Source organism: Theobroma cacao, chromosome 9 (assembly GCF_000208745.1).
Source record: "Theobroma cacao cultivar B97-61/B2 chromosome 9, Criollo_cocoa_genome_V2, whole genome shotgun sequence".
Taxonomy (NCBI): domain Eukaryota; kingdom Viridiplantae; phylum Streptophyta; class Magnoliopsida; order Malvales; family Malvaceae; genus Theobroma; species Theobroma cacao.
The window spans coordinates 36,071,032-36,094,885 of NC_030858.1; the positions used below are offsets into that span (position 1 = coordinate 36,071,032).

A 23,854-nucleotide genomic window follows, 5' to 3' on the forward strand; every position below is an offset into this window, starting at 1 on the left:
GGGAACCGGGAAATATGGGGTCAGTTAACAGGGGTGATGAAAGGAGAGTGCTGGAAAGGCATTGTCGAAAGACAGTTATAAAGGTGTGGGCAACGATCATTTCCTGAATCACTCAGGGGCATTATTTATTTTGAGTGGCTAATATTTTTTTCCCACGAGACTTTCTCAATCCCCCAAGTCAAACCCATCATTATTCTACCATTTTTGGGAGGCTGACAAGATGTTTTTCTCTGAACAGCATCTGATATCTTCGCTGCAAAACCACGGTTTCATTTGATTTTGTAATGTTGGAAGTCCAATAAGTTGCAGTTTCCATATGCCTTCGACTGTCTTGAATTATGGGTCAAAACCCAAAACGAAAGACAAGTTACAGTTAGAACCCAAAAACCGTTTTTCTTATTTTGTTTTTAAGTTTTTTTTTTTTTAACTTTTTTAGCTGATGTTGAACAAAACAAAGTTGAATTATTGCATATAGCTGACATGAAAATACCCGAATAAATCCAAAGCCTCACCATCAAGAATAGAATCCATCACATGTGTCGTATGGTAACAAATAAAATAAAAGGACAGAAACAAGATAAAAGCGGGAAAATCACCTACCAACCGACAGATTTTTGTGTGTTTTTTTCTTTATTTTTTGTGTGTTCTCTGATCATTTCTTTCAATGGCTTGCAGTGCCACTACTAAGCCTCTACTGAACCTCGAAATCTCACACTCACACCGGCCAAAGAAACCACTCCCTCTCTTTTTCTGTTCCTTCACTAATAGGCCAAGACTTTCTCCAAAGACTTTGTGCTCTCAAGCAAAAGATTACAGCAAGATTGACATCTTTTCAAGTCCATCACTGTTTTGTAGTCGGAAACCCAGATTCCAGGTAAAGTATCAATGACTATGATTTCTTTTTGAACTTTGGGTTGTTTAAATCATGGGATTTTTTTGTTTGCTTTTTGTAGGTTGCTGCACAGAGGGATTATTCTTCAGGGGAAGAAGCAGAGTCACTTGGACCTGACTCAGCTTACCAAGAGCGTTTTTCTTGGTCTTCAGTGATTTTGCCGTACGTTTTTATCTTTTTTTTTTTTTAATTTTATGTTTTCCTTCACTGGGTAGTTTTGGTTTTTTCTTCCTTTTTTTTTTTGTCCAATTATCTTCTTGGTAGGGAGAAGGGTTAGCTTCTTAGTATAGTTGGTGATAATGGAAATTTGAAGAAAGGAATAATTAGGGATAGATTGTAGATCATTTTAATGAACAGTCTCCTCTAACCTTCTGTCAATTTAGTGACTTGACTTAATTTTGATTCTTGCGATCAGATTTTTGTTCCCAGCTCTGGGAGGGTTGTTATTTGGGTATGACATTGGTGCCACCTCTGGTGCTACCATCTCTTTGCAGGTACTTCAACAGCCTACTGTTTTTCTCATAATTTTATCCAATTAATTTACCATTTCTTGTTTAGTTCAGCAGCATTAACTACATTAAAAGATCATATTTTTTCATCTAATATATTATGTTGATAATGTCAGTCACCTGAGCTTAGTGGCATTACTTGGTTCAACCTTTCAGCTGTTCAGCTTGGTCTAGTGGTATGATTCCTTGCTTTTACCTACACAACTGGTGCATCTTTTGTGGACATTTGCGATCTTTTTCTGTCAATAATTAATGACAATGTATTCTTTTTCTTTCTAACTATATTGGCTTGAGTGCAGGTCAGTGGCTCCCTTTATGGGGCGCTTCTTGGTTCCCTCCTTGTCTATCCAATTGCAGATTTCCTTGGTAGTCCTTTGTTCAACTTCTTCGTCATAGTTGGAGCTTATATGTATCGATTTCTCTTAACCAATATTTTTGATTTGTGCATGAAGGAAGGAGGAGGGAACTCATCATTGCTGCTCTATTATATGTGCTTGGTGGTTCGTTGACTGCTTATGCTCCAGACCTTAGTGTTCTCTTAGTAGGACGGCTACTTTATGGCCTGGGTATTGGACTGGTGAGCTTCACAAAACTAAATGCTGGTATTTCTGGTAGATTTATTATGATGTGCTTACTTATAACATCCTGCAACAATGCCATTGCACAGGCCATGCATGGGGCTCCCCTCTACATAGCAGAAACTTGCCCATCTCAGATACGTGGTACACTAATATCTCTAAAGGAACTATTCATAGTTCTGGGAATTTTGGTAAGTTCTTAAACATGTTGTTTGACTACCTACTTTATTTCTTTGTAAGCAAGCTGAGCTCAAGTATGGATTCCTCTGTAGTTGGGATATTTTGTGGGAAGCTTCCAAATTAATGCTGTTGGGGGGTGGCGATTCATGTATGGGTGTAGTGCTCCAATTGCAGTACTTATGGGAATAGGCATGTGGAGTCTCCCACCATCACCACGCTGGTTACTTCTCAGAGCGGTTCAAGGTAAAGGATATTTACAAGAATACAAAGAGAAGGCCATCCTTGCCCTAAGCAAACTACGGGGTCGGGCTCCAGGTGATGAAGCATCTGAGAAGCAAATAGAAGATAGCCTATTGTCAGTGAAGTCTACATATGTGGAACAGGAATCTGAAGGAAATATCTTGGAGGCATTTCAGGGGCCAAGTTTGAAAGCCTTCATAATCGCTGGAGGTTTAGTCCTTTTTCAACAGGTACTACTCCTCCTTGCTCATCCGTTCTATTATTTATTTATAAATTATATTCCTATGTTTTTTGCTAATAAACATATGAGGAGGGAACACTAAGAATTCAGAATTTTATGTTAAAGAGCTTATTTAGTACCTTTATTATGACAGATAACTGGCCAACCGAGTGTTCTGTATTATGCTGGTCCAATTCTACAGGTACTGATAATTGAATCGTTTCTCTATTATCCCAGTGTTTTTAAAATGGAAATGTCAATTATCCAAACTCATATAATAGTTTTTGTAATTTTGTTTCTGAAGAGTGCTGGATTTTCTGCGGCTGCTGATGCTACCCGCCTTTCCGTTCTAGTAGGTTTGTTCAAGGTAACTCTTAATAGATCTTGTTATTTAACTTTTGAATCAGGGTTTATCATGTCACCTTCTTTCCTATGCTGATTAATTACTGTTTTAAATATACCTTCCTGTAGTTACTAATGACTTGGATAGCTGTTGTAAAAGTTGATGATCTTGGCAGAAGACCTTTGCTGATTGGAGGTGTTGGTGGGATTGTATGTAAACTATTCCCCTCATTTCTGTTGAACTGTCATGCCCTTAGGTATGTTAGTTTGCAAAGATGATTATGGAAGTTTTTATTTGTCTTTCTGAACTCATTGCACTGCAGGCTCTTTCCTTGTTTCTTCTTTCTGCTTATTACAAATTTCTTGGAGGTTTCCCTTTCGTTGCTGTAGCTGCTCTACTTCTCTATGTCGGTTGCTATCAGGCCAGTATTTTCTCTTTTTGGCACTGGGACACCTTCTAGGATCAGAAATTTTATTTTATTTCTTTTCCCTCCTAGAGTTTTACATATGAAAAGAACTAATAAAGCTTCAACATGGTTGGAAAAAGGAAAGCTGTTCCAAATGGAAAAAAAAAAAAGCTGGAAATCAAAGAAAGAGAATTATGTGGAAAAAGTAGAAAAAAAGAAAAGGCTGTTCACGTGCTTTCCTTGTCCATGAGACCAAGGTGTACTCTAATCTGACACTTTCCCTTGTAAATGATGTTTCAGATATCATTTGGGCCTATCAGTTGGCTAATGGTGTCTGAAATTTTCCCACTACGCACAAGAGGGAAAGGGATTAGTCTTGCAGTTCTCACTAACTTTGGTTCAAATGCTATTGTTACCTTTGCATTCTCACCATTGAAGGTATTGATTCAATTCTGAACAGAGTACTTCTTTTAAAGTTGCTTTCTTGTAGTTTTTAGTGCTTTGAATTTGACTGTTGCGATCAGAATTAATATCTGCTGATTCTGCAGGAGTTGCTAGGAGCAGAAAATCTTTTCCTTGTTTTTGGTGCTATTGCTCTGTCATCACTTTTGTTTGTTGTACTCTACGTCCCTGAGACTAAAGGTTTGAGCTTAGAAGAAATAGAATCCAAGATCCTGAAGTGAAAGCTCAGCAATTCCCGCTATCATCATGATTTCAGGGCAAAGATATTTCTCAGGATTGCACTGGATTGTTTTCTATTTATAATCTCATGGGATTTGTTGGACTACTATTTTAGCTGAACGTTTCTTATGACATGTAAATGGAGTTGTATGAATGATAATCAATGCCCTTCTTAAACGAATGCCATGATGGAGATTTTTGTGTATTCAATTGAAAAGCTCGCGAAGAAGGGTTATGACATGCTCCTGAAAGAATTCTATGTGTATCCCAATATCCCAAAAACACCCAGCAAAAACTATTTCCTGTTATTTGACTTATTTCTTGCATTAAATACAATCATTTGAGTGCTTTTGATTGCTGATTGAATTTCAAGTGCTTGTATTGTTGCCAAGAAGCTTGCTGCACAGGAGAAAGATCTCCAGGTTGGTGAATGTGGGCATTTTGAAATGTTTTCATATTTTGGTTAACCATAAGATCCTGAATCTACTTTCACAGTTTTACAGCCATTGACAGATCTATGTAAGATAGTTTTATTTCTTCATATTTCTTCTCCTGAAAAAGTAAGCAATTCCAGGGATTGTTATCAGCACAACAACAGCTGTTATGAATATAATAAAGATAATCAATCGACCTGGCTTTCTCCTTCCTCAATTATCAGTGACAGTTGTGGAAGCTTTGAAATTTCAAGGCTTTGTGCTTGTCCACTTCTGCTGAAATCCAATAATATAGTGTTCACTTTGCAAGTGCTCCAATTGATGATAAGATTTTTCTAAAAGAACATACAGATAGTGGTCACTTGCGGATGCTTACTTTGAATTAGACTTGGGGGTGGAAAACGTTTAAATTGGTCATTTTGTTATATGTTATCAAAGTCCATGTTTTTGTACTTACTATGGAATTCTTAGTTTGGTGTGTCTGGTGTTATTGTAAGAAGAAAGATCAATTGATGTGCCTTCTCGTTGGCATATCAGAAACCATCTGATATCTTGCCAGTCCTTACACTAACGATTCTTTTTGTTTTTTGTAAGCCACAGCGGCTAAACTTCTGTCTCCCAAGTGAGACTATTAATAATATCATCACTTTTCCAAAAAAAAAAAAACTTGCAAGTCCATTGATCTTTCTGAAAATTTCCTGGAAAATATATGTTTGTTTTCCTTCTACATAGGAAAAATAAGCAGCTTGGGCAGATACATTAGATTTCAGGCTGTTCACATCTATTTCTAGTGTCAAACTCAACTGCACCAAGATGAAATTTGTAGAAATGCTATTGTTTGAAGAATTGAAAACTTCTTAAAATTGGCTTGTTGCAGCTGCTTATTGGCTGAAGTCCATCTGGATATCGTTCCTAAACACCTGACAGTTTTCCCACTTGGGACACGGTAATCAGTTCATTTTTTTAGTTATGTATCGTTGTCTCGTGACTCTCATCGCCGGTACCTTGCAAATAGGGAAACCACCTTACCTGAAAGAATCAACTAAAACAAGCAGTATTAACTTCGCAATTCAATGTTCACATCTGACTCGTTTATGTCATTTTCCAGGAAACGTGGAAGCTGACATTGACCAAAAACGTATGCAACATGACTAATTAATGTTGATTAGCTTGCGTGGAAATACGACCCGCCGCTACATCTTTCCTTGCAAACGAGACGAGGAAAGATTTATCTATTGGAAAATATTTGTGACCATGTAAATTATCAGCTCAAATGCAAAGGAGTTTCATGCAGTGTCTATTGCTTTCTTCCTTCTACGGACGATACAAACAAAAAAGGATATATTATTGATATGTTGGTATGAATCACGCTTCTGCTATTCATTTTATGGCCCTTTGCCAATAACCCTTTATTTGTCAAGTAGCTTTAGTCAACCAGTTTTATGGCTTAAGCACTGTGCCAAAGTCTTGATTCCATAGACATTGCTAGTTATCAGCCATCGAATTCAAAGATGAAGTCATTGGATATTCTTCCTCATAATTGATGAAAAAAGAAAAACTATTGGTCGGTTCTAAAAATTTCAACTCTTTCATATGACACAATCAACCCGTGTGCTCAAAGTTTCAAAGAAGAATGTTTTGTCAAAGTTTCAAACAAGAATATTTTGTCATGTACAAAATATCATGTCACCTCCCATTGCTTTGAATGCCCCTTAATGACTAAAGGGTGACGTTAAATCAAATACTAAATGGGAGATTATTGATCTTGTTTGGTTTCTGATTCTTTTGCCTACTTTGTTTAAGTTGAGGTAGTCTGATTATTAAAGCTGGATGATCCTAACATTTGTTCTGTTCCAACATGATCCTAGCCTCTAGGCTTTCAAGCAGAAGAATCTGTACTAAGTCTGCATTTTTCCTGTTGTTTTCATACAATAATTACTATATATTATGACTGTTTGGACGTTGGGGTTATGGACCTTGTTGCCTATGGCAGATTAAGGTTTCTCCTATGTTTCCTGAAAAATGGAAACCTGGAAATGAAATCTGGAAGTGGATTTTTCATTTTCATAATCTGTGAGCTGAACTGATCATAGGTGAGGCAACCATAAAATTATTGGTAGATAGATTTTACAGATTAGCTGCAGTACGCAGTTTAACTAAATTAATAACATGGTAATGTTAACACAAGAATGCTCATAAGCTGTAGCAAAATGGATGTAACTCCTGGACTTCAAATTTCTCAACCTCCTCTCACCATAACTGCTCCTTCATTTATCTATTTTTTGGTACAATAAGAGAGCTTTACGATTGGAACGTGAGATATCTTTCTACACCACCCCGATTACATCAGCTAAGCCAAATAGGCCTCTCCGTTACTACTCTCTGCTTGACGTTTGTTGCAGTTAAACAGACATAAGCTTGCTGTATTTTCACCATACTGAGCCTTGAAAAATACTAACAAATTCAGCGACCACAGCTGAGAATGGAATCAGTTGTACTAGACAAGGAATTGGCAGAAAAGTTGTCACATGATGCAGGAAATGACATATCATTGACAGATGTTTGATGAGGAACTGTAATCACACAATCACTGGCACCATCAAGTAGCAACTCTGGCAAGGAGGCACTCCCATTTAAGTATTGTACCACTGTGCTCATGCTAGGCCTACTTGCTGGTGCAGGATGTGCACACAGCAAACCCAGCTTCAGTACCAATTCCATTTCTGTCACCACATAGTTACCTTCCAATCTTGGGTCATTTGTCTGAAGAATCAGATCAGTTTTCCAGAATTGAAGAACCCAATCAACCAAAATTATCTCTTCTGGCGGTCTTTCTGGTTCTAAAGTTCTCCTTCCACAAGCTATTTCCAGCATTAAGTTCCCAAAAGCAAACACATCAGAGCTGGTTGTGGCCTGACCAGTTCTAGCGAGCTCTGGTGCAATGTATCCCACAGTACCGACCACATGAGTGGTTTGAGGAGTGGCCCCATGCTCATGGAATTTAGCTAGCCCAAAATCTCCTAGTCTTCCATTAAGAAGGGCATCTAGTAGAATATTGCTAGCTTTTATATCTCTGTGAATCACAACTTGATCCCATTGTTCGTGAAGGTAAAGAAGTGCTGATGCTACTCCTTTAAGGATTTGAAATCTTTGAACCCAATTTAGGTTCGGTTTTACATTGCTAAATAAGAACTTGTCAAGACTTCCATTGGGCATGAAATCATAGACCAAGAGAAGCTCTCCCTTTCTCCTGCAATAGCCTAGGAGCTGCACCAAGTTCCTATGCCTTAGCCTTCCCATGCTAGCAATTTCAGCTACGAATTCCTTCATCCCTTGTTTTGAATTGTGGGAGACCCTTTTGATTGCAACTTGTTCATGGGAAGAAGGTAAAGCTCCCTTGTAAACCTCTCCGAAACCACCAACTCCTAGGAGTTCTCTTTCTTTGAAACCATTTGTTGCTTTGTAAAGATCCCTGTAACAGAATCTCTGAGGACCATATTCCTGTTCCCAGTCTTCTCTTATTTCTTCATATTTCTTCCTCCATGTCTTGTAAGCAGCTCCAATGAAAAATATAACCAGAAGACTCATAATTAGCAATGGAACCATGATCCTGAAATCTACTTTCTTCGCGGGATATCTACGATGGGGTGGAGAAGGAAGCTTGGAGTAGTCAAGGCTTTGTGCTTGCCCACTTTTATTGAAGCTCCATCCAAGAATGTACTGATTACTTGACATTGCCCCGGTCGATGCAGAGAAACCAACATACATGTATTTCAAGAATACTTGAGAAAGATCAAGCTTTGCTGACAAAAGAGGGCGCCTTGGCTTCTTGGTTCTAAGAGGAGCTAGTGTTACTTGAAGTAGCATCTCTCTTTCATCATAATCTATCCACACCTGAATTGGCTTTCCACTTATGAGCTCCAGGGTCTTATTTTTCCCTTCCGTCTCTGAATAATAAGTTGCTGGAGCTGATGCGTTGGACAGCAAGTTGTTGACATCAATTCCTACATGGTTGGCATCGATATCTTCAAACTCAGGGCTTTTGATAGTATCCAGCTCTATTGCAAACACATGGTTGGTTGAGCGGCCATTGGTTCTAGTGTTGAAAAGTCCAAAATACTGGCTAGCTACAGCTCCCGTGAGCTCCATAGATGGTGAGATAGTGAAGGCAAGGCCATGGCCGCCGAGTTTGGGAAACTCAGGGACCATGGCAAAGACAAAGATGGAAGAGAATGACAGAGAACCAGAGTTATTGGACGATGATGTATTAAACTTGATAGGCAAAGGAAAGAAAGCACGACCAATCTGTTGATATGAACTGTTTGTTAACTCCAATAGGCCATTTGGGTGGATTTTGGCAATTCCATTAAGATGAAGATTGGCTTCATGAAAGCCTTCGTGGATAAACTGGTTTTGGTCCTTAGCTAAGGCAATGGAACAAACTGTAGCCAGAGTAACTAGAATATGGAGAAATCTACAAATTCCAGCCATTGAAAACAAATCAGGGAGAGGAAGATGGCAATTTTGGATTATCCAGTTCTTGGGCTGAAAATATCAGTTAAAACCTGTTACTCCTAGAGTCATCGGGACGAAGAAGTAAGGAAGGTTTCAAAGATGGAAGTTCACAGAGTCTAGAATTCTGACAATGTTTACCAGGTCTTAATATCATTTTCAGACCGTGACCATAAATATCATATCAGAAATTAAGAAAGAACATGCAAATGACTCACAACATGACAAAAAGAAGTATGTACTTTTTGGCTTCTTGCTCCAACCCTGGAAAACCTTCTTAGCTGTCAGTAATTGATAGAGTTGCCGTATGCAACACCTAACTCTCCAAACTTCAAATATAACAGCCGCTAAAATTGTTTACCATAAATGCTTTTATTATCGAGATCATGATGATTACAACGAATGGGGATGCTTTAGAATTTATGTGGCAGGATTTTGTTCAAGAAGACATTCATTAAGATAATTATATAAAATATTTAATTTTTTTTAATATGATATCAAAATTTTAAATCTGATAAATTAAAATTTTCTTTTTTCGTAATACGATACTGTTAAGTTGGATAGATCAAATTCTAACAACCTTCGTCGAACTTCATAGATCCTGACCACCTAATCAATGAAACCTGAAAGTATTGATAGTATACAAGATCATAACGGGACAGCAACTCTTTAAAGAATAAGCTTTTACAGTTAATATAATACCATAACTTTTTCCAACCCAACTAACTCAGATCAGATTGGTAGCAATTTAATTATTAAATCTTGATCAAGGAATCTCCTTAGTTTAGCCAATAGTAACTAAGCTAGTCAACTACATAAGACCTAAAAGTCATTACATGCAGTAAATTAACTTAGAAAAGTATATACACCTGTCCTATCACGGTATCATTAACTTACTGAAATAAATTATTTTAAAGTAAAAGTAATTGTCCTAGGGTAATATTCCTTTTCAATTAAAAAAAATATGCTTATAAAGGTTTCTTTGATAAATAAAACAAGAAATGATGATGAGAGCATTAGGTTGGAATTTTTTTCTGTTAAATTTCAAGATAAAATCTTTAAAGTTAAGTCAATCATTAAAAGTAAAGTCATATTTTATAAATAAATAAATAAAGGATTAATAAATTCTTTTATTCTAAAATATATAATTTTACTTATTGGAGTAAGTATAGTATTTTGAGAGACACGCCATTAGTGTAGTAATGGAGGAAGTTGGGAAGTCCAAGGTCTGTAATATTGTTTACCAGGTGTGGAATGCGGTGCTGTACAATGAAACCTTCCTATCAATTTAACTGAAGGGGTTTGGATACAAAGCATCAAACTCTTGGATTACAAACAATTAAAGGGCAATTATTCTCCCATCTTCTGTTCATTTGCACTGCTTCAAGGCATGAAAGTAGGAGTTCCAGCAAGGTAATAACATACGTGGGGAGCTTCTAATTGATAAAAAGTCGGTGTAAGTTCTAAATGTAGCAACAAAATTAACGTTATGTGTATTAAACCAGAAAGATCAGATTGACTTGCAGAGTTACAGAATGCTTGAAAAAAAAGGAAAGGTAAAAATCCAAAATGCAGGAACAAGTTCTATCTATGTACAACATTTGCAATTCTTCATTCAGCTCTCCACCCCTGTTTAAAGCTTGACAAGAAAAGGGCTGCTTCAGCGACCTACACGGAGAACTGTGTCCGTACTCGAGAAGGAATTCAGAGAACCCCTCCCAAGTGATGAGGAAAACGAAATTATACAATCAGATGCCAGGTTGTTTGCCACGGATAGGTTAGTTTCAGTACTGTCAAGTGGGAGAGTTTCAAGAATAGAAGATGGTTTATTTTCGGCACGGTCCAGTGGTATATCAGGCAAACTGGCATTGCCATCAAGATACTGCACCACTTCCTTGATGGTAGGTCTTCTATCGGGCCTGGGGTCCGAACAAAGCAAGCCTAGTTTCAAAACTTTCACCATCTCCTCCACCACATAATTACCTTGTAATCTAGGATCACTAGCATCAAGAATAATACCTCTTTTCCAGCACCTATTGACCAACTCAACTAGAAAAATCTCTTCAGGGGGTAGGTGAGGATCTATAGGTTTCCTCCCGCAAGCCACCTCAAGCAGAAAAGCCCCGAAAGCAAACACATCAGAACTTTTAGTAGCCTTCCCTGTTCTGGTAATTTCGGGATCCAGATATCCTAAAGTCCCTACAAGGCAGGTGGTTTGTGGACCAGCATCATGATCATAAAATCTGGCAAGGCCAAAATCTCCTAGCCGTCCATTTAGATTGGAATCTAAAAGAACATTGCCAGCTTTGATATCTCTGTGCAGAACAACTTGTTCCCATTCTTCATGGAGATAACGAAGAGCAGATGCCACCCCTCTGATGATTTGAAATCTTTGAGGCCAATTAAGGTTTGGATGGTCATCGTCGAAGAGGAATTGGTCAAGGCTTCCATTTGGCATATAATCATAGACCAAAAGGAGTTCTTTCTTTCGCCTGCAATAGCCAAGAAGCGGCACCAAGTTCTTATGCTTTAGCCTTCCCATGCTAACAATCTCAGAGACAAATTCCTTCATCCCTTGATTTGATTCATGGGATACTTTCTTGACCGCAATTTGTTCATTGGAAGAAGGAAGTGTACCTTTATATACCTTCCCGAAACCTCCGGCTCCAACAAGCTGTTTGTCTCTAAAACCTTGGGTTGCTTTGTAGAGAGTCTTGTAGGAGAACCTTTGAGGTCCATACTCCTGTTCCCAGTCTTCATATACTTCTTCATATTTCTTCCTCCTGTAAAAATATGTTGCTCCAGTGATTATTACCAGCAAAAGCCCTGCTGCTATGATCAAAATCAATCGATCCGGTTTTATTCTTCTGCCAACTTTGGGAAGTTTTGGAAGCTCTGATATCTCAAGGCTTCGTGCTTGTCCACTTCTGTTGAAGCTCCATCCCAGAATATAATGGTTACTTGCAATTGAACCTGTTGCTGCAGAGAAACCAACATACATAGTGTCTAGTAGAATATCAGAGAGATCGACTGATGTTGACAGCAGAGGCTGGTCTGGTTTTGGGCTTCTCATTGGTGCCAATGTGACATTGAGTAGTTTTTCTCCATCATTGTAGTCCACCCAAACCTGTATTGGATGTCCACTGATGAGCTTCAAGCTTCTATTCTTCCTTTCTTCATTGGAAAAATATGCTGCTGGCTCGGATTGGATGGACTTCAAGCCATTAACATCAATTCCTACATGATTATCATTTCTATCCTCAAATTCAGGACTGAGGATAGTATCAAACTCAACTGCAAAGATGTGATTTGAAGAATTGCCGTTGTTTGTAGTATTAAAGAGTCCTAGATATTGGCTTTCAACAGCATGGCTGAAATCCATAGATGGGGAGATGACAAAGACAATGCCATGGCCACTAGTATCTTTCCATTCAGGAACCATGGCAATGACAAAATTCGTGGAGAAGGAAAGAGATCGAACTGTACTTGGGGAAGAAGTGTTGAATTTTATTGGAGATGGGTAGAAAGCATGGGCAGCAAGTTGTTTTGAAGTATTGGTGAGCTGCAGTATACCATTGTGGCGGATTTTGGCATTCCCATCAAGGTGCAAATTAGCACCAACGAAGCCATTGTAGATGAACTGGTCAGTATCTTCAGCCCTGGCCAGCGAAATCAGAGCCAGGCAGGAACACAACAAAAAATAAAATGATGTAAAAGCAACAGCCATTGTGAAAAGAACGAACGGTCTTGGTGCCAAGAGAACCTACTTTAAGTTTATCTCTCCGGGCAACACCTTGTAGCAATATATTATATGACCTCCTGCAGAAATGGTCAAGTTCTAGGACGAGGAGAATAATCATTCAATGATTTTAATTTCAACAGTCAATAAATGGAATTACTGAAATAACGTGGAAACTGATAATTGACCTCTACTTTGGTTGTTAGGCCGCATGATAATAGGATGAGGCAGCGAGGCACCATCTTCCCTTTATCCCTCTCATTCCTTTGCCATTGGGATATGACCTTGGGGGAAGGTTATACTCAGCCAAACCCAAGGTCAATAATGATGAACTGGTTTTAATCATGCCTATGGTTAAATTCCTGGTTAAAAAGTAAACGGTTTATGTGATTTTAAAATTATTTTTTGAATTTTATTGTGCAGCAAGTCAACTTGTTTATGCAATGATATGCTTACTTGGGCTCAAAGTTTCATATTAGGACAACTAGCATAAAGTTTTTGTCAGTTGCATCCCTGAGGATCAAGGTGACATAAACATAGAGCTTATTCAAGATTATCATTTCTTTAATATCGGTAACAAAATTTCAATGATCTACCAAAACAAATGGCATATCCTCAACGTTTGCTATATTCCAGGAGAAAAAGTCCAACAAATTGGCAAGTAACATACATGCAATTTCCTCCAGTGTGACTGTTATATTATTCTTCTGGAGACTACAACAGGTTGCTACTTTTACAAGCACGGAATGGACTTGGCCTGGTATTGACTCTCAGAAGTCTTCTCATCTGCGCATGGGGACTTCTTTACTTAAAAATTTACATTTTTGGGCTTAGAAAAGAAAACTTCACAGGAAAAATTTTTGAGACTAAAACTTATGTGGGAATTTGGTTCTTCAAAGGAGCAGACTAACACCTTTTTACTTCTTTGATCCACTAGAGATAAATCCCAATTTCCTTCATTTCTTGGTGCTTGAGCTCACCTGGATCATCCATGCTTCATCAGTTTACTACCAGCATACGGAATCCTATGCTAGAAAAAGTCTATACAACATGAATGCTTCTCCATAACGTTTTGATTTAGAGATATTAATTTGTCTGTTTAAGGAAGTCGACTTGGATGATCTAGCTACCCTTTTTCATTATGTAGAAGATGATAATCCTTTTGCAGCTGTTTACTATGGTTTCTTAGTCAAAGCACGAAGCATGAAATAATTTTTTTTTACCAAGTCAGAACTTGTTTTACACGAAATACTACGAGTTCTAAATTCTAATTAATTTGATAACATTTCAAATACAATGCAATTGAGAATAAGCATATCTTCCCAATGCAGCCAAAAGAACACACACTACATGATCTACATTATTATAGAAAGCTGATATCATCACATGGTCTATTCTTATTCAAAGATAATCAACATTTATTAAATATAATCTATTAAATCATTGAAAAAGTTTGTCAAAAACAGAAGGGTATAGTCAGAGAGTAATGCCCTATGCATATATTGAAGAGCTAATATTGCATATAGGGGCGGCTTGTCTTCACTTCGTTTGTTTTTCTGCTTTCTTTTCTAAATAAAGCTTGGTGTATATTAATATCAAGCATTAGCCAGTAACTAATACATGCCAGCAAATTATGTGCCTCAACATAACTTTTAAAAAAAAATGCCTCACTCTTTGTCTTAAATCTACATTGCTTTTCACATGCATGGTTTGATAAAGGAAAGGGAGCTTTAACTTATGCCATATGGAATTGTCCAGGAACCGGGGAAAGAAATTTCATGGCCAGGAGTACATGTTCTTTGAATCAAAGGACTTTTTATTATTGTAATTAATTAAGTAATAGATTGAGAACCAAAACTTTGACTTATCAGTTAGGGGGAAGAAATAGAGCAGTAGGCTGGTTTTCTGGCATTGACAAAATTTAGCCACTGTTTACATACCTTTTCTTATATATCACAAAACACTCTCAAAATATTACTTTAAGTAGGTACTTTGCAACCTTGATTGGTAGAAGGTTGCATAGGCAGAATTGTTTTGTTGAATTTGGATTTAACCTTCCAAAATTCCAATGCACATGCATAACTTGCAGAGGCATGCATAACAGCTGCTTTGACATGTTGGAAATGGATGGTAACCCTCAGGGTGCATCCTCATCATTTCTGAAAGAACAATAAAACAGAGAAAATTGACTTCTCGTGGTGGACTTAACCTAACAAGCCTCTAAACCTTATCCAATACTTAAAACAATGCAACAAAAAAAAAAAACTGAGGTACACTGTGAAATAAAATAAGATTGTAGGAATATTGGGTTCCCGTTGCCACACAATTTCCATAATTAGTTTGCAAGAAATCATTCAAAATTTAGATAGAAATTGTCTATCTTGGACTTGGATACCATGCAACAATAAACAACACCATTTTTTTTCCATCCTTAGTATCAAACGAGGTTATAATCAGTTGTAGCTTAGCCAAATAGATTATATAAAATTTCGACCGACCAAAACCAGGGTATGTTACTCGATTGGCTGGAGATAATCTTCAATAAGATATGTGGAAACAGGAAGGATTTAGCAGTAACTGTTCATTGCAAGTCAATCTGTTTATGCTTTCATACTTTTCATATTTTTTCAGATATCTTCTTCTGTAGAACTCATTACAACATCTCACTTTTGCATCAGTAATTAGACTCAGCGTGTTGTTGATAAATTGAATTCCAACAACAAAGTCCAATTAGAAGAAAAATATACATGCATTGTCCTCGTGCAGTGTATGTCACTCCTGTTGGTAATAAATAATAATGCCTTGTCATCCTTAGATCATGATCATGGACTTTGTCTCCATTGACTCTCATTTAAAACAGAAAAGCCATCATTTATTCTTTCATTAAGTACAGCATGCGTACAGGGAAAGGAGCAACATGTTTAGTTCTACCTGAAAGCTTTGGAGGCACCTTCAAACTGGGCTGAAACCTCTTCGGAGCTTATTGTAGACCTTAAAGTGTGAACTTAGGAGGAAGAAATGCATTGTGCAAGTGGAAAGCCTAGTGACCTGTGAGACATGGCCAAAAGAGAATTGTACATAAATCCAAAAAGATGGTATGTTTTAGGTGGGGAAAGAAGAAAGCATGTGCAGAAAATCTTGCACTAATAAAGTACTGTGATATAAGACAACAAAATACATGACTCACGTGGAAGTGGAAGACTTCTTGGGATCAAAATGGAAACAGAGGAAAAAGGGCAATGAGGAAAACGAGGGAGGTTCCCTTAAGCATGAATAAAAACATGGTTATCTTTACTTTATTTGGATAGAAAGGAACATCAGTATGTACAACAAGAAAACCAGTTCTCTTCTTGCTATTCTTAGTCGCATAAAAGAGGAGGTTTGATGAGCATATTGCAGTGGATAACTTCTTATTAAAGTGTGATATCCAACATCCTATATCTGATTTGATGTAAATGTGATTGTTAAGACCTATATAATAATCCAAGTCCACCACTTGATTTAGACCCAAAAAGCTGCTGAGCCAATAGTTGGGTTTGAGTTGTTACAAATGGTATCAGAGCCAATACCAGTCCGATACGAGCTTTCACATTGCCCTGGTGAGATCTTAGTCCTGTGGATGTGATGTGTGGCCTTGATGAGGATATCAAGGATTTGAGTGGGTGGGATTGTGATACCCAACATTCCACATCTGATCTGATGTGAATGTGATTGTTAAGATTTATATAACAATCCAAGTCCACCACTACTAGCAACTTGAGCTTAAGCTTTTGAGAGTCACGTGATTTAGACCCAAAAAGCTACTGAGCCAGTGGTTGGACTTGGGTCGTTATATAAAGAACATTACGACAAACCGGGGCTAAGATGATATACTTGATTAATTTATGCTGTTGTTTTTGGTGCTCTTCATCGATGTAACAACTGGTGTTGCCTCTGTAGCACTGTGTTCCTTCTGTACTTAGCAGGTTTTCCTGCTTCTTTGGATGAATAAAATCTCAGTTATCCCCAAAAAGAAAAAAAAAAAAAAAGAAGACTAAGTGTGAAGAAAATTTAGTAGGCTAAGAGATGGTTGAATGAAGGTGTTGGTGGAATGAAAACCAGGATGTCGACAAGAGGGGAACTTTCCATCCTTAGCAGTACTGCAGGTCCTTAAGGCAGTTGTATATGTTCTTCGAACTAGTGCAGCTTACGCACGGTTATGATTGACTGGCGGATGCAGATAAGTCTGCCCCTCATGCGAAAAATTTGACCCAAAAGCTAGGAAAGAATGATGGCTGTCAATATTGAATCTCTTCTGTTTCATAACCTTCTAGTATAGTAACTACCAAAGAACATTTGGAGAAGGGTGGAATTAATGATACTGAGGTGCAAATCAGATTTTCCTATATGTTTTCACAATGACAGTAATCTGTAAACTTCTCCGTATTCTATTGGCTTGTTTCCATATACTAGCATTTAATTACAATATGCAAACTACTCAAGCTCAATCAAAGGTTTAAGTTACACGATTAGCTATTGCATTGCGTTAATAATTAACTTGACTTGGAGCAAATTATTTTTTATGTGCAGCCAAAGAGTGTAAGATGTAGTACATGGATAGGTTGGCATTGAGCTCACATATTTTTACCAGAACTAGAAGATACAGCATAATATTTGGCGGAAAGAAGCTTATAGCCCGTGGCAAATTCTACGCATCAATCTCAAACTTATTCCGCATCCTTTGTCCATTGCTGATGTTCAGCTTGCTTTCTCACATTTAAGGGTTCTGATGAGAGATATTTTCTGATTCAACGACCAGTGCTGAGGATAGACGAGGAAAAGGAGTTGGCAGAAACAGAATTATTAAAATTATGTTCAATTCACATCATTTCAATTCTAGCACCATCCAAAGGTATCTCAGGCAAGGTAACATTCCCATCCAAATATTGCACCAGCTGCCTCATGCTAGGCCTGTTTGATGCCCTGGGGTTTGTACAAAGAAGACCTAGTCTCAAAACCAACTCCATTTCCTCTGCCACATATTCGCCTTCCAATCTATGGTCGCTTGCATCAAGAATAGCTCCTGCTTTCCATAATTGAAGAACCCAATCAGCCAAAATCGTCCCTTCAGGATCTAGTTGTAGCTCTAGAGGCTTCCTTCCACATGCTATTTCAAGCATGAAAGTTCCAAAGGCAAAAACATCGGTGCTGGTAGTGGCCTTCCCGGTTCTAGCCAGCTCTGGTGCCATGTATCCCAGAGTCCCAACCACGCAAGTAGTTTGGGGATTTGTGCCATGATCATATAATTTGGCAAGACCAAAGTCTCCTAACCTTCCATTAAAGTTAGCATCTAACAGAATATTGCTAGCTTTTACATCTCTGTGAAGCACAAGTTGCTCCCACTCTTCATGAAGGTAAAGCAGTGCAGATGCTATGTCTTTAAGAATTCGAAATCGTTGAACCCAACTAAGGTTTGGCTTTGAATTGCTAAATAGGAACTTGTCTAGACTTCCATTGGGCATACAGTCATAGACCAATAGAAGTTCTCCTTTACGCCGGCAGTAGCCTAGGAGCTGCACCAAGTTCCTGTGCCTTAGCCTTCCCATGCTAATAATTTCACTAACAAACTGCTTCATCCCTTGTTTTGAATCATGGGAGATCTTCTTGACGGCTATATGCTCATTTGAAGAAGGTAATACTCCTCTGTAAACACTTCCAAAACCCCCACGACCAAGTAGTTCTCTTTCTTTAAAGCCTTTTGTTGCTTTATAGAGATCCTTATAAGAAAACCTTTGAGGACCATATTCTTTTTCCCAATCTTCACGTATTTCTTCATATTTTTTCCTTCGTATAACATATGCACCACCAGAGATTGCTACAAGCATAGCAATCACCGCTAATGAAGGAAGAATAATTATCAAATCTGCTTTTGACTTTGGTTTTCTCCGTGGAGGAAGTGAAGGAAGCTTTGAGTAGTCAAGGCTTTGTGCTTTCCCAAACTTTCTGAAGCTCCAGCCGAGAATATAGTGATCACTAGCCAATTCACCAGTTGATGAAGAGAAACCAACATACATGGAATCCAAAAGAACAGTAGAAAGATCAATGCTTGTTGATAAAAGAGGTTGGCTAGGCTTATTGCTTCCCACAGGAGCTAATGTTACATTGAGCAGCTTCTCTACTTCATCATAATCTATCCACAGCTGCATTGGACTTCCACTCAAGAAATCCAAGCTTTTAGTTATCCCTTCTGTAAAGTATGTTGCTGGAGCTGATTTCAAGGATCTCAAGTTGTTTACATCGATTCCAACATGGCTGCCTTCCATATCTCCAAATTCAGGGCTTTGAATTGTGTCTAGCTCTATAGCAAACACATGGTTTGCAGAAAGGCCAGTGCTTGAAGAATTAAACAGCCCAAAATACTGGCTTGCTACAGCCCCTGCCAGCTCCATTGTAGGTGAGATAGTGAATGCAATACCATGGCCACCAGGATTGGCCAATTCTGGGACCATGGCAAACACAAAGTTGGTTGAAAATGATAGCGAATCAGAGCTGTTAGATGAAGATTTGTTGAACTTGAGAGGAAAGGGGAAGAAAGCACGGCCGACTTGTATATTTGAAGTGTTGGTTAGCTCCAATAGACCATTGGGTAGGATCTTAGCAATCCCATTTAGATGCAGATTGGCTCCCTTAAAGCCATTGAAGATGAACTGGTTTTGTTCTTGGGGTAAGGCAAACCGGTTTAAAAACATAAAGAATGTTACCAGAATAAGGAGTGATTTAAGATCTGCAGCCATTGAGAGAAGAAAGAAAACAGAGAAATGGTGACTGCTTGTTTATCTATATCAAACCATGGCCGTGAGTTCCCTTTTTCCTCAATTATCTATCTTTAAAAGAGAAAATTATAGAAAATGACATTTTTTGATAAAAATATTTTAAAAGTAATTATTAAAATAAATTTAATTATTTTTAATCATATTTAATCATGACTTGACAAAAATTCTCTTGAAACTATTTTAAATAAATTAAACTATTCATTACAATTTCTTTTCATTTCTCTCCATTTGTGCTTCGGATTTCTTTCTCACCATCCTAGTCTCTCAAATTTTATCGATTTATCTGTTCGACATTTGTCTGCTATGATTTCGATTTATCTCTCTCATGTTTTCAGATTTTTCTTTCTTACGCTTTCAAGACATCAAGCAATGGTTTTGATGTGTTTAGGTGGGTAGCTGTTTGGAAAATTCAATTTTTAGGTATTTTGAATAAAACTAAAACGGTAAAAATAATTACAAATGCATGAAATAGCTTTTAATTGAATCAATTCGAAACCTAAATATCAATAAACTCAAAATTTTGAAATTTATAAATTTAGGTTTTCAAAGAATTTTTTATTTATTTTTAGTCAAAGTAAGTGTTTTAGATAAAAAAAATTGTATTTTGATTTATGAAAACATATTAGAAACACTTTAATCTGTGCCAAATTGTCAAAAAAAATAAAAAAAAAGAAAAAAATTGATAAGATTTGAAGTTTCACAGGTTTTTGTATATGGCGTGTCACAAGTTGTTGTACATGACGTGTAACACCCTAACCATAACTTGTCACAGGCTTTTGTACAAAGCGTGTCACATGCTAATCATGGCTTATCATAAGCTTTTGTACATGACGTGTCACATGCTAATCATGGCTTGTCACAGGTTTTTGTACATGACGTGTCACATGTTTTTATATATGGCGTGTAACACGCTAACCATGACTTGTCACAGGTTTTTGTACATGGCGTGTCACACGCTAACCATGGCTTGTCACAGGTTTTTGTACATGACGTGTCACAGATTTTTGTACATGGCGTGTAACATCATAGTGTGTAACTTCGTTAAGGGTAATTTTGTCCAACTTGACTAAAAATGGTTAAAACTATAAAGAAGATTATTTTTAAAAAAATCTTATCTTTAAGGACTATTTTTTAAAATGCCTCTATTTAAAAAGGGGATACAACTAGTCAATCACTCTGCCTTAGTGTCTAATTGGATAGATTTATTTTTAACTTATTTATTTTTTTATAAAAAAGTTTGAGCAAAACAATATTTTATAAGAAACTCCTAAAAAAATAAAAATTAAAAAGAAAAATTTTAAAAAAACTTTAAATAAAAATTTTCTTTTATTTTTTTTAAAAGCACGTCTAACTTCTTAAGAGAGTTTTTTTTTTCAAAAAGATCTTCTCTTAAAAAATACCCCTCCGTCTCTACCTATCGATCTCCCTCTCCTCTCTCGTTTATTGCAAATTATTTTTCTAAGATTTTTCTGTTCTTACAAAAATTAAAAAAAAATCCAAAATTTAAAATTGTATTTAGGTATTATTTCTTTTTTTTCTTTTTATTTTGTTTTGTTTTTCATTTTATTTTCTATCTTTTTTTTTTTTGCTTTGAAAACTCTCTTTGTTGTTTGATATGGTAATTATGTAATGTTTATTTGTTCTTAACTTCTTTCTTTTTTTTTTTTTTATAATTAAGGGAGGGGAGATTCGAACCCTATTTTTTAGACAGAGAGATTCGAACCCTATTCTTTAGGTAGGGAAATTATGCACTAGCCAATGAGACAAATTCTCGGGTGCAATTTCTTTATGATATATATAACATTTGTTGATTATAATTGAAAAATTAGTCAAATAAGTCAATCATAGTTTAGATAAATTAGATGAAAATTGAAAATCAATATTTGTATTCGTTTGTAGTAACTCAGATTTAAAATTTTTTTTCTTTTAGATATAATAATAAGCTACACTACAAGAAAATTTAAATAGACTTATAGCAATTACAGAATCCCTGAACTTCTCATCAATGAATTTCACATTTAAGTTAATAGTGCCCATTAGATGATTGACACTTCTCGACAAAATAAATAACCCATTAAAAAATAAAAATAAAAACCAAAACATTTTTGTTCATGGATGGGAACTTTATTGATGAGGACATTAAGACCTTGATAGATTTATATGGAATTAGTGTTTATGATTTCAATAGGAAAATGAATTACCAAATCAGTGGCTAAACGTGATTTTTCTAACTCAGTTAGATTTATTATTAATACTATTTTGGGTTCTCATTTTTGCATGTAACATTAGTTTCGTTCAATTTCAAATGTCATAAATTTCAAGTCATTATTTAAAAAATAACAACAAATATTTTTTTTATATTCTTCTTTTATCTTTCAACAATTCACAATATTATAGGAGAAATTATATTTTTTTCACACTCATCTTTTTTAATTTGATTCAATTTTTTCTCTTGATTTGTTAAATACCATTTCTAGTAATTTTAATCAAAATTAAAGTTTATATAAGTTGTTTTATCAAATAGCGTATCTAAAAAAAAGAGCTTATAAAAAGTAAATTTATCAAACAACTTTAGCTTAATTTTTAAAATTATTATTTATTAAAAAATGACCCTAAAAGATAAAAATATTTTCAAAAATAATTTTTTTTATAATTTTAACTATTTTTAGTCAAATTGGACAAAATTACCCTTAATGAAACCTCTTTATATCAAATACACATAATTTTATATGACATATACATGATGTTATACGTCATATACAAAAATATATTATACGCTATGTATTAAACCTCCTTATATCAAGTACATATGATGTTACACGCCATACACATGATGCTATACGTCATGTTGAAAAATTTTATTGTTACACGATATGTACAAAAACATATTACACGACATGATTAAAAAAGATTGTTACATGCCTTGTTAAAAAAATATATTATTGTTACACACCATATACAAAAACATGTTTTACGTCATGTTGAAAAAAATATTATTGTTATATGCCATATTGAAAAAAATATTATTATTACACGTCATATTGAAAAAATATTATTGTTACACTTTGATGTCTGAAATATTGTTGTTACTTGCGAACTAAAATTTCAAATCCTTTCAGCTCTCTTAATTTTTTTTTATTTTTTACGATTTGGCACTAATTAAAATATTTTTAACATATTTTCATAAATCAAAACATAATTTTGAATTTTCCTTATCTAAAACACCTATTTCAACTAAAAATCGAAATTTTTTTTTTTTAAAACCCTAGGTTTATAAATTTCAAATTCTTGAGTTTATTTGTATCTAGGCTTCGAATCGATTCAATTAAAAACTATTTCAAACATCTATAATCATTTTTACTATTTTAGTTTCATCCAAAATATCTAAAAATCAAATTCTCTAAATAATCACCCACCCTAAGCACATCAAAATCATTTATCGGTGTCCTAAAAGCTCGAGAGAGAGAAATCGAGAGCACAGCAAACAGATGTTGAAGAGAGAAATCGATAAAATTAAAGAAAGATAAATGGTGTGAGAGAGAAATCGGGAGTAGAGATGAAAATATGGAGAAATTGTGATGGATAATTTAATTTATTTGAAATAATTTAAAAGTTATTTTTATCAAGTTATGATTAAATATAGTTAAAAATAATTAACTTTATTTTTATGGTTACTTTTGAAACTAAATTATGAAAGATGATTGTTTTTCACAAATTTTTTTATAAAATTTTATAATAATTATTAAATTAAAAAAAAATCAAGTCAAATATGCTCGTAGTCTCTCGGAAGGTTCCTTACGTGGTCCAGATTTTGCCGTCAAATGGAAATATTATATACGTGGGAGAGTAAGTGGGGCTCAGCGACCTACATGATCATATCACTGCTTTGAAAAGTCGAAATTGTGGAATCAAAGCAGGAAAGGGAATCCCAGAAAAGGATCATCATGGATAGAAAGAACAATATCCTTTTGTTTCGTTGTTTTTCTAAATAACTCTTGAACAATACCTTAAAATGAATGTAAACAGAGAATTTTTTTTACTTGTGTTGTTCATTTCTGAACCATGTGATTCAGTTACTTGTATCAACTTATCGAATTAGTCCACATTTAACGCTACAGGAGAAGTTGGGATACTGTAACCCACATAGAAAGTGCTGCTCTCCATGGACGGTGGACAGTTTCCTCTGCTTTGCAAATACTGATGGAAACAAATGACAATTTTTATCTCGATAGGTGACCAGAGAACAAGACTTTGGATAAGTAGAATATGGTGCCAAACTTTCCAATTTCTTTTGCCTTTATTATGAAC

At 35.9% G+C, this 23,854-nt stretch overlaps 4 protein-coding genes across 5 annotated transcripts; 1 reads left to right on the top strand and 3 right to left on the bottom strand.

The window, feature by feature from the left end:
- On the top strand, positions 450 to 4,415 carry LOC18590637 (D-xylose-proton symporter-like 3, chloroplastic). 2 transcript variants are annotated; one of them, XR_001929479.1, is made up of 14 exons: positions 450 to 874; positions 954 to 1,054; positions 1,308 to 1,386; positions 1,518 to 1,577; positions 1,701 to 1,767; positions 1,854 to 1,978; positions 2,069 to 2,170; positions 2,252 to 2,629; positions 2,774 to 2,821; positions 2,924 to 2,986; positions 3,091 to 3,218; positions 3,285 to 3,383; positions 3,669 to 3,806; positions 3,917 to 4,415. XR_001929479.1 is itself a non-coding variant. In XM_007016274.2 (14 exons), the coding sequence occupies exons 1-14, from the start codon at positions 665 to 667 to the stop codon at positions 4,049 to 4,051; spliced, it is 1,686 nt and encodes a 561-aa protein (XP_007016336.2). In that variant the 5' UTR covers positions 545 to 664; the 3' UTR covers positions 4,052 to 4,415. The 2 variants fall into 2 exon arrangements, 1 of the variants encoding a protein (XP_007016336.2); XM_007016274.2 differs by having other exon boundaries at positions 545 to 874; positions 3,091 to 3,171.
- On the bottom strand, positions 6,713 to 9,130 carry LOC18590638 (L-type lectin-domain containing receptor kinase I.8). Its single transcript, XM_018126670.1, has one exon. It carries the CDS (start codon positions 8,972 to 8,974, stop codon positions 6,947 to 6,949), a length of 2,028 nt encoding a protein of 675 aa, XP_017982159.1. The 5' UTR covers positions 8,975 to 9,130; the 3' UTR covers positions 6,713 to 6,946.
- Positions 10,656 to 12,722, bottom strand: LOC18590639 (L-type lectin-domain containing receptor kinase I.8). Its single transcript, XM_018127110.1, has one exon. It carries the CDS (start codon positions 12,720 to 12,722, stop codon positions 10,656 to 10,658), a length of 2,067 nt encoding a protein of 688 aa, XP_017982599.1.
- LOC18590640 (L-type lectin-domain containing receptor kinase I.8) lies at positions 17,142 to 19,559 on the bottom strand. The gene has a single exon (XM_007016280.2). The coding sequence runs from the start codon at positions 19,505 to 19,507 to the stop codon at positions 17,594 to 17,596; it is 1,914 nt and encodes a 637-aa protein (XP_007016342.2). The 5' UTR covers positions 19,508 to 19,559; the 3' UTR covers positions 17,142 to 17,593.

Bases quoted from the DNA above. Each gene is read 5' to 3' on its own strand.
- LOC18590637 (XM_007016274.2), top strand. From the start codon at position 665: ATGGCTTGCAGTGCCACTACTAAGCCTCTACTGAACCTCGAAATCTCA. The intron at 1,387-1,517 runs GTACTTCAACAG...TGATAATGTCAG, and splicing joins GTGCTACCATCTCTTTGCAG to TCACCTGAGCTTAGTGGCAT. The intron at 3,172-3,284 runs GTATGTAAACTA...ATTGCACTGCAG, and splicing joins TTGGAGGTGTTGGTGGGATT to GCTCTTTCCTTGTTTCTTCT.
- LOC18590638 (XM_018126670.1), bottom strand. From the start codon at position 8,974: ATGGCTGGAATTTGTAGATTTCTCCATATTCTAGTTACTCTGGCTACA.
- LOC18590639 (XM_018127110.1), bottom strand. From the start codon at position 12,722: ATGGCTGTTGCTTTTACATCATTTTATTTTTTGTTGTGTTCCTGCCTG.
- LOC18590640 (XM_007016280.2), bottom strand. From the start codon at position 19,507: ATGGCTGCAGATCTTAAATCACTCCTTATTCTGGTAACATTCTTTATG.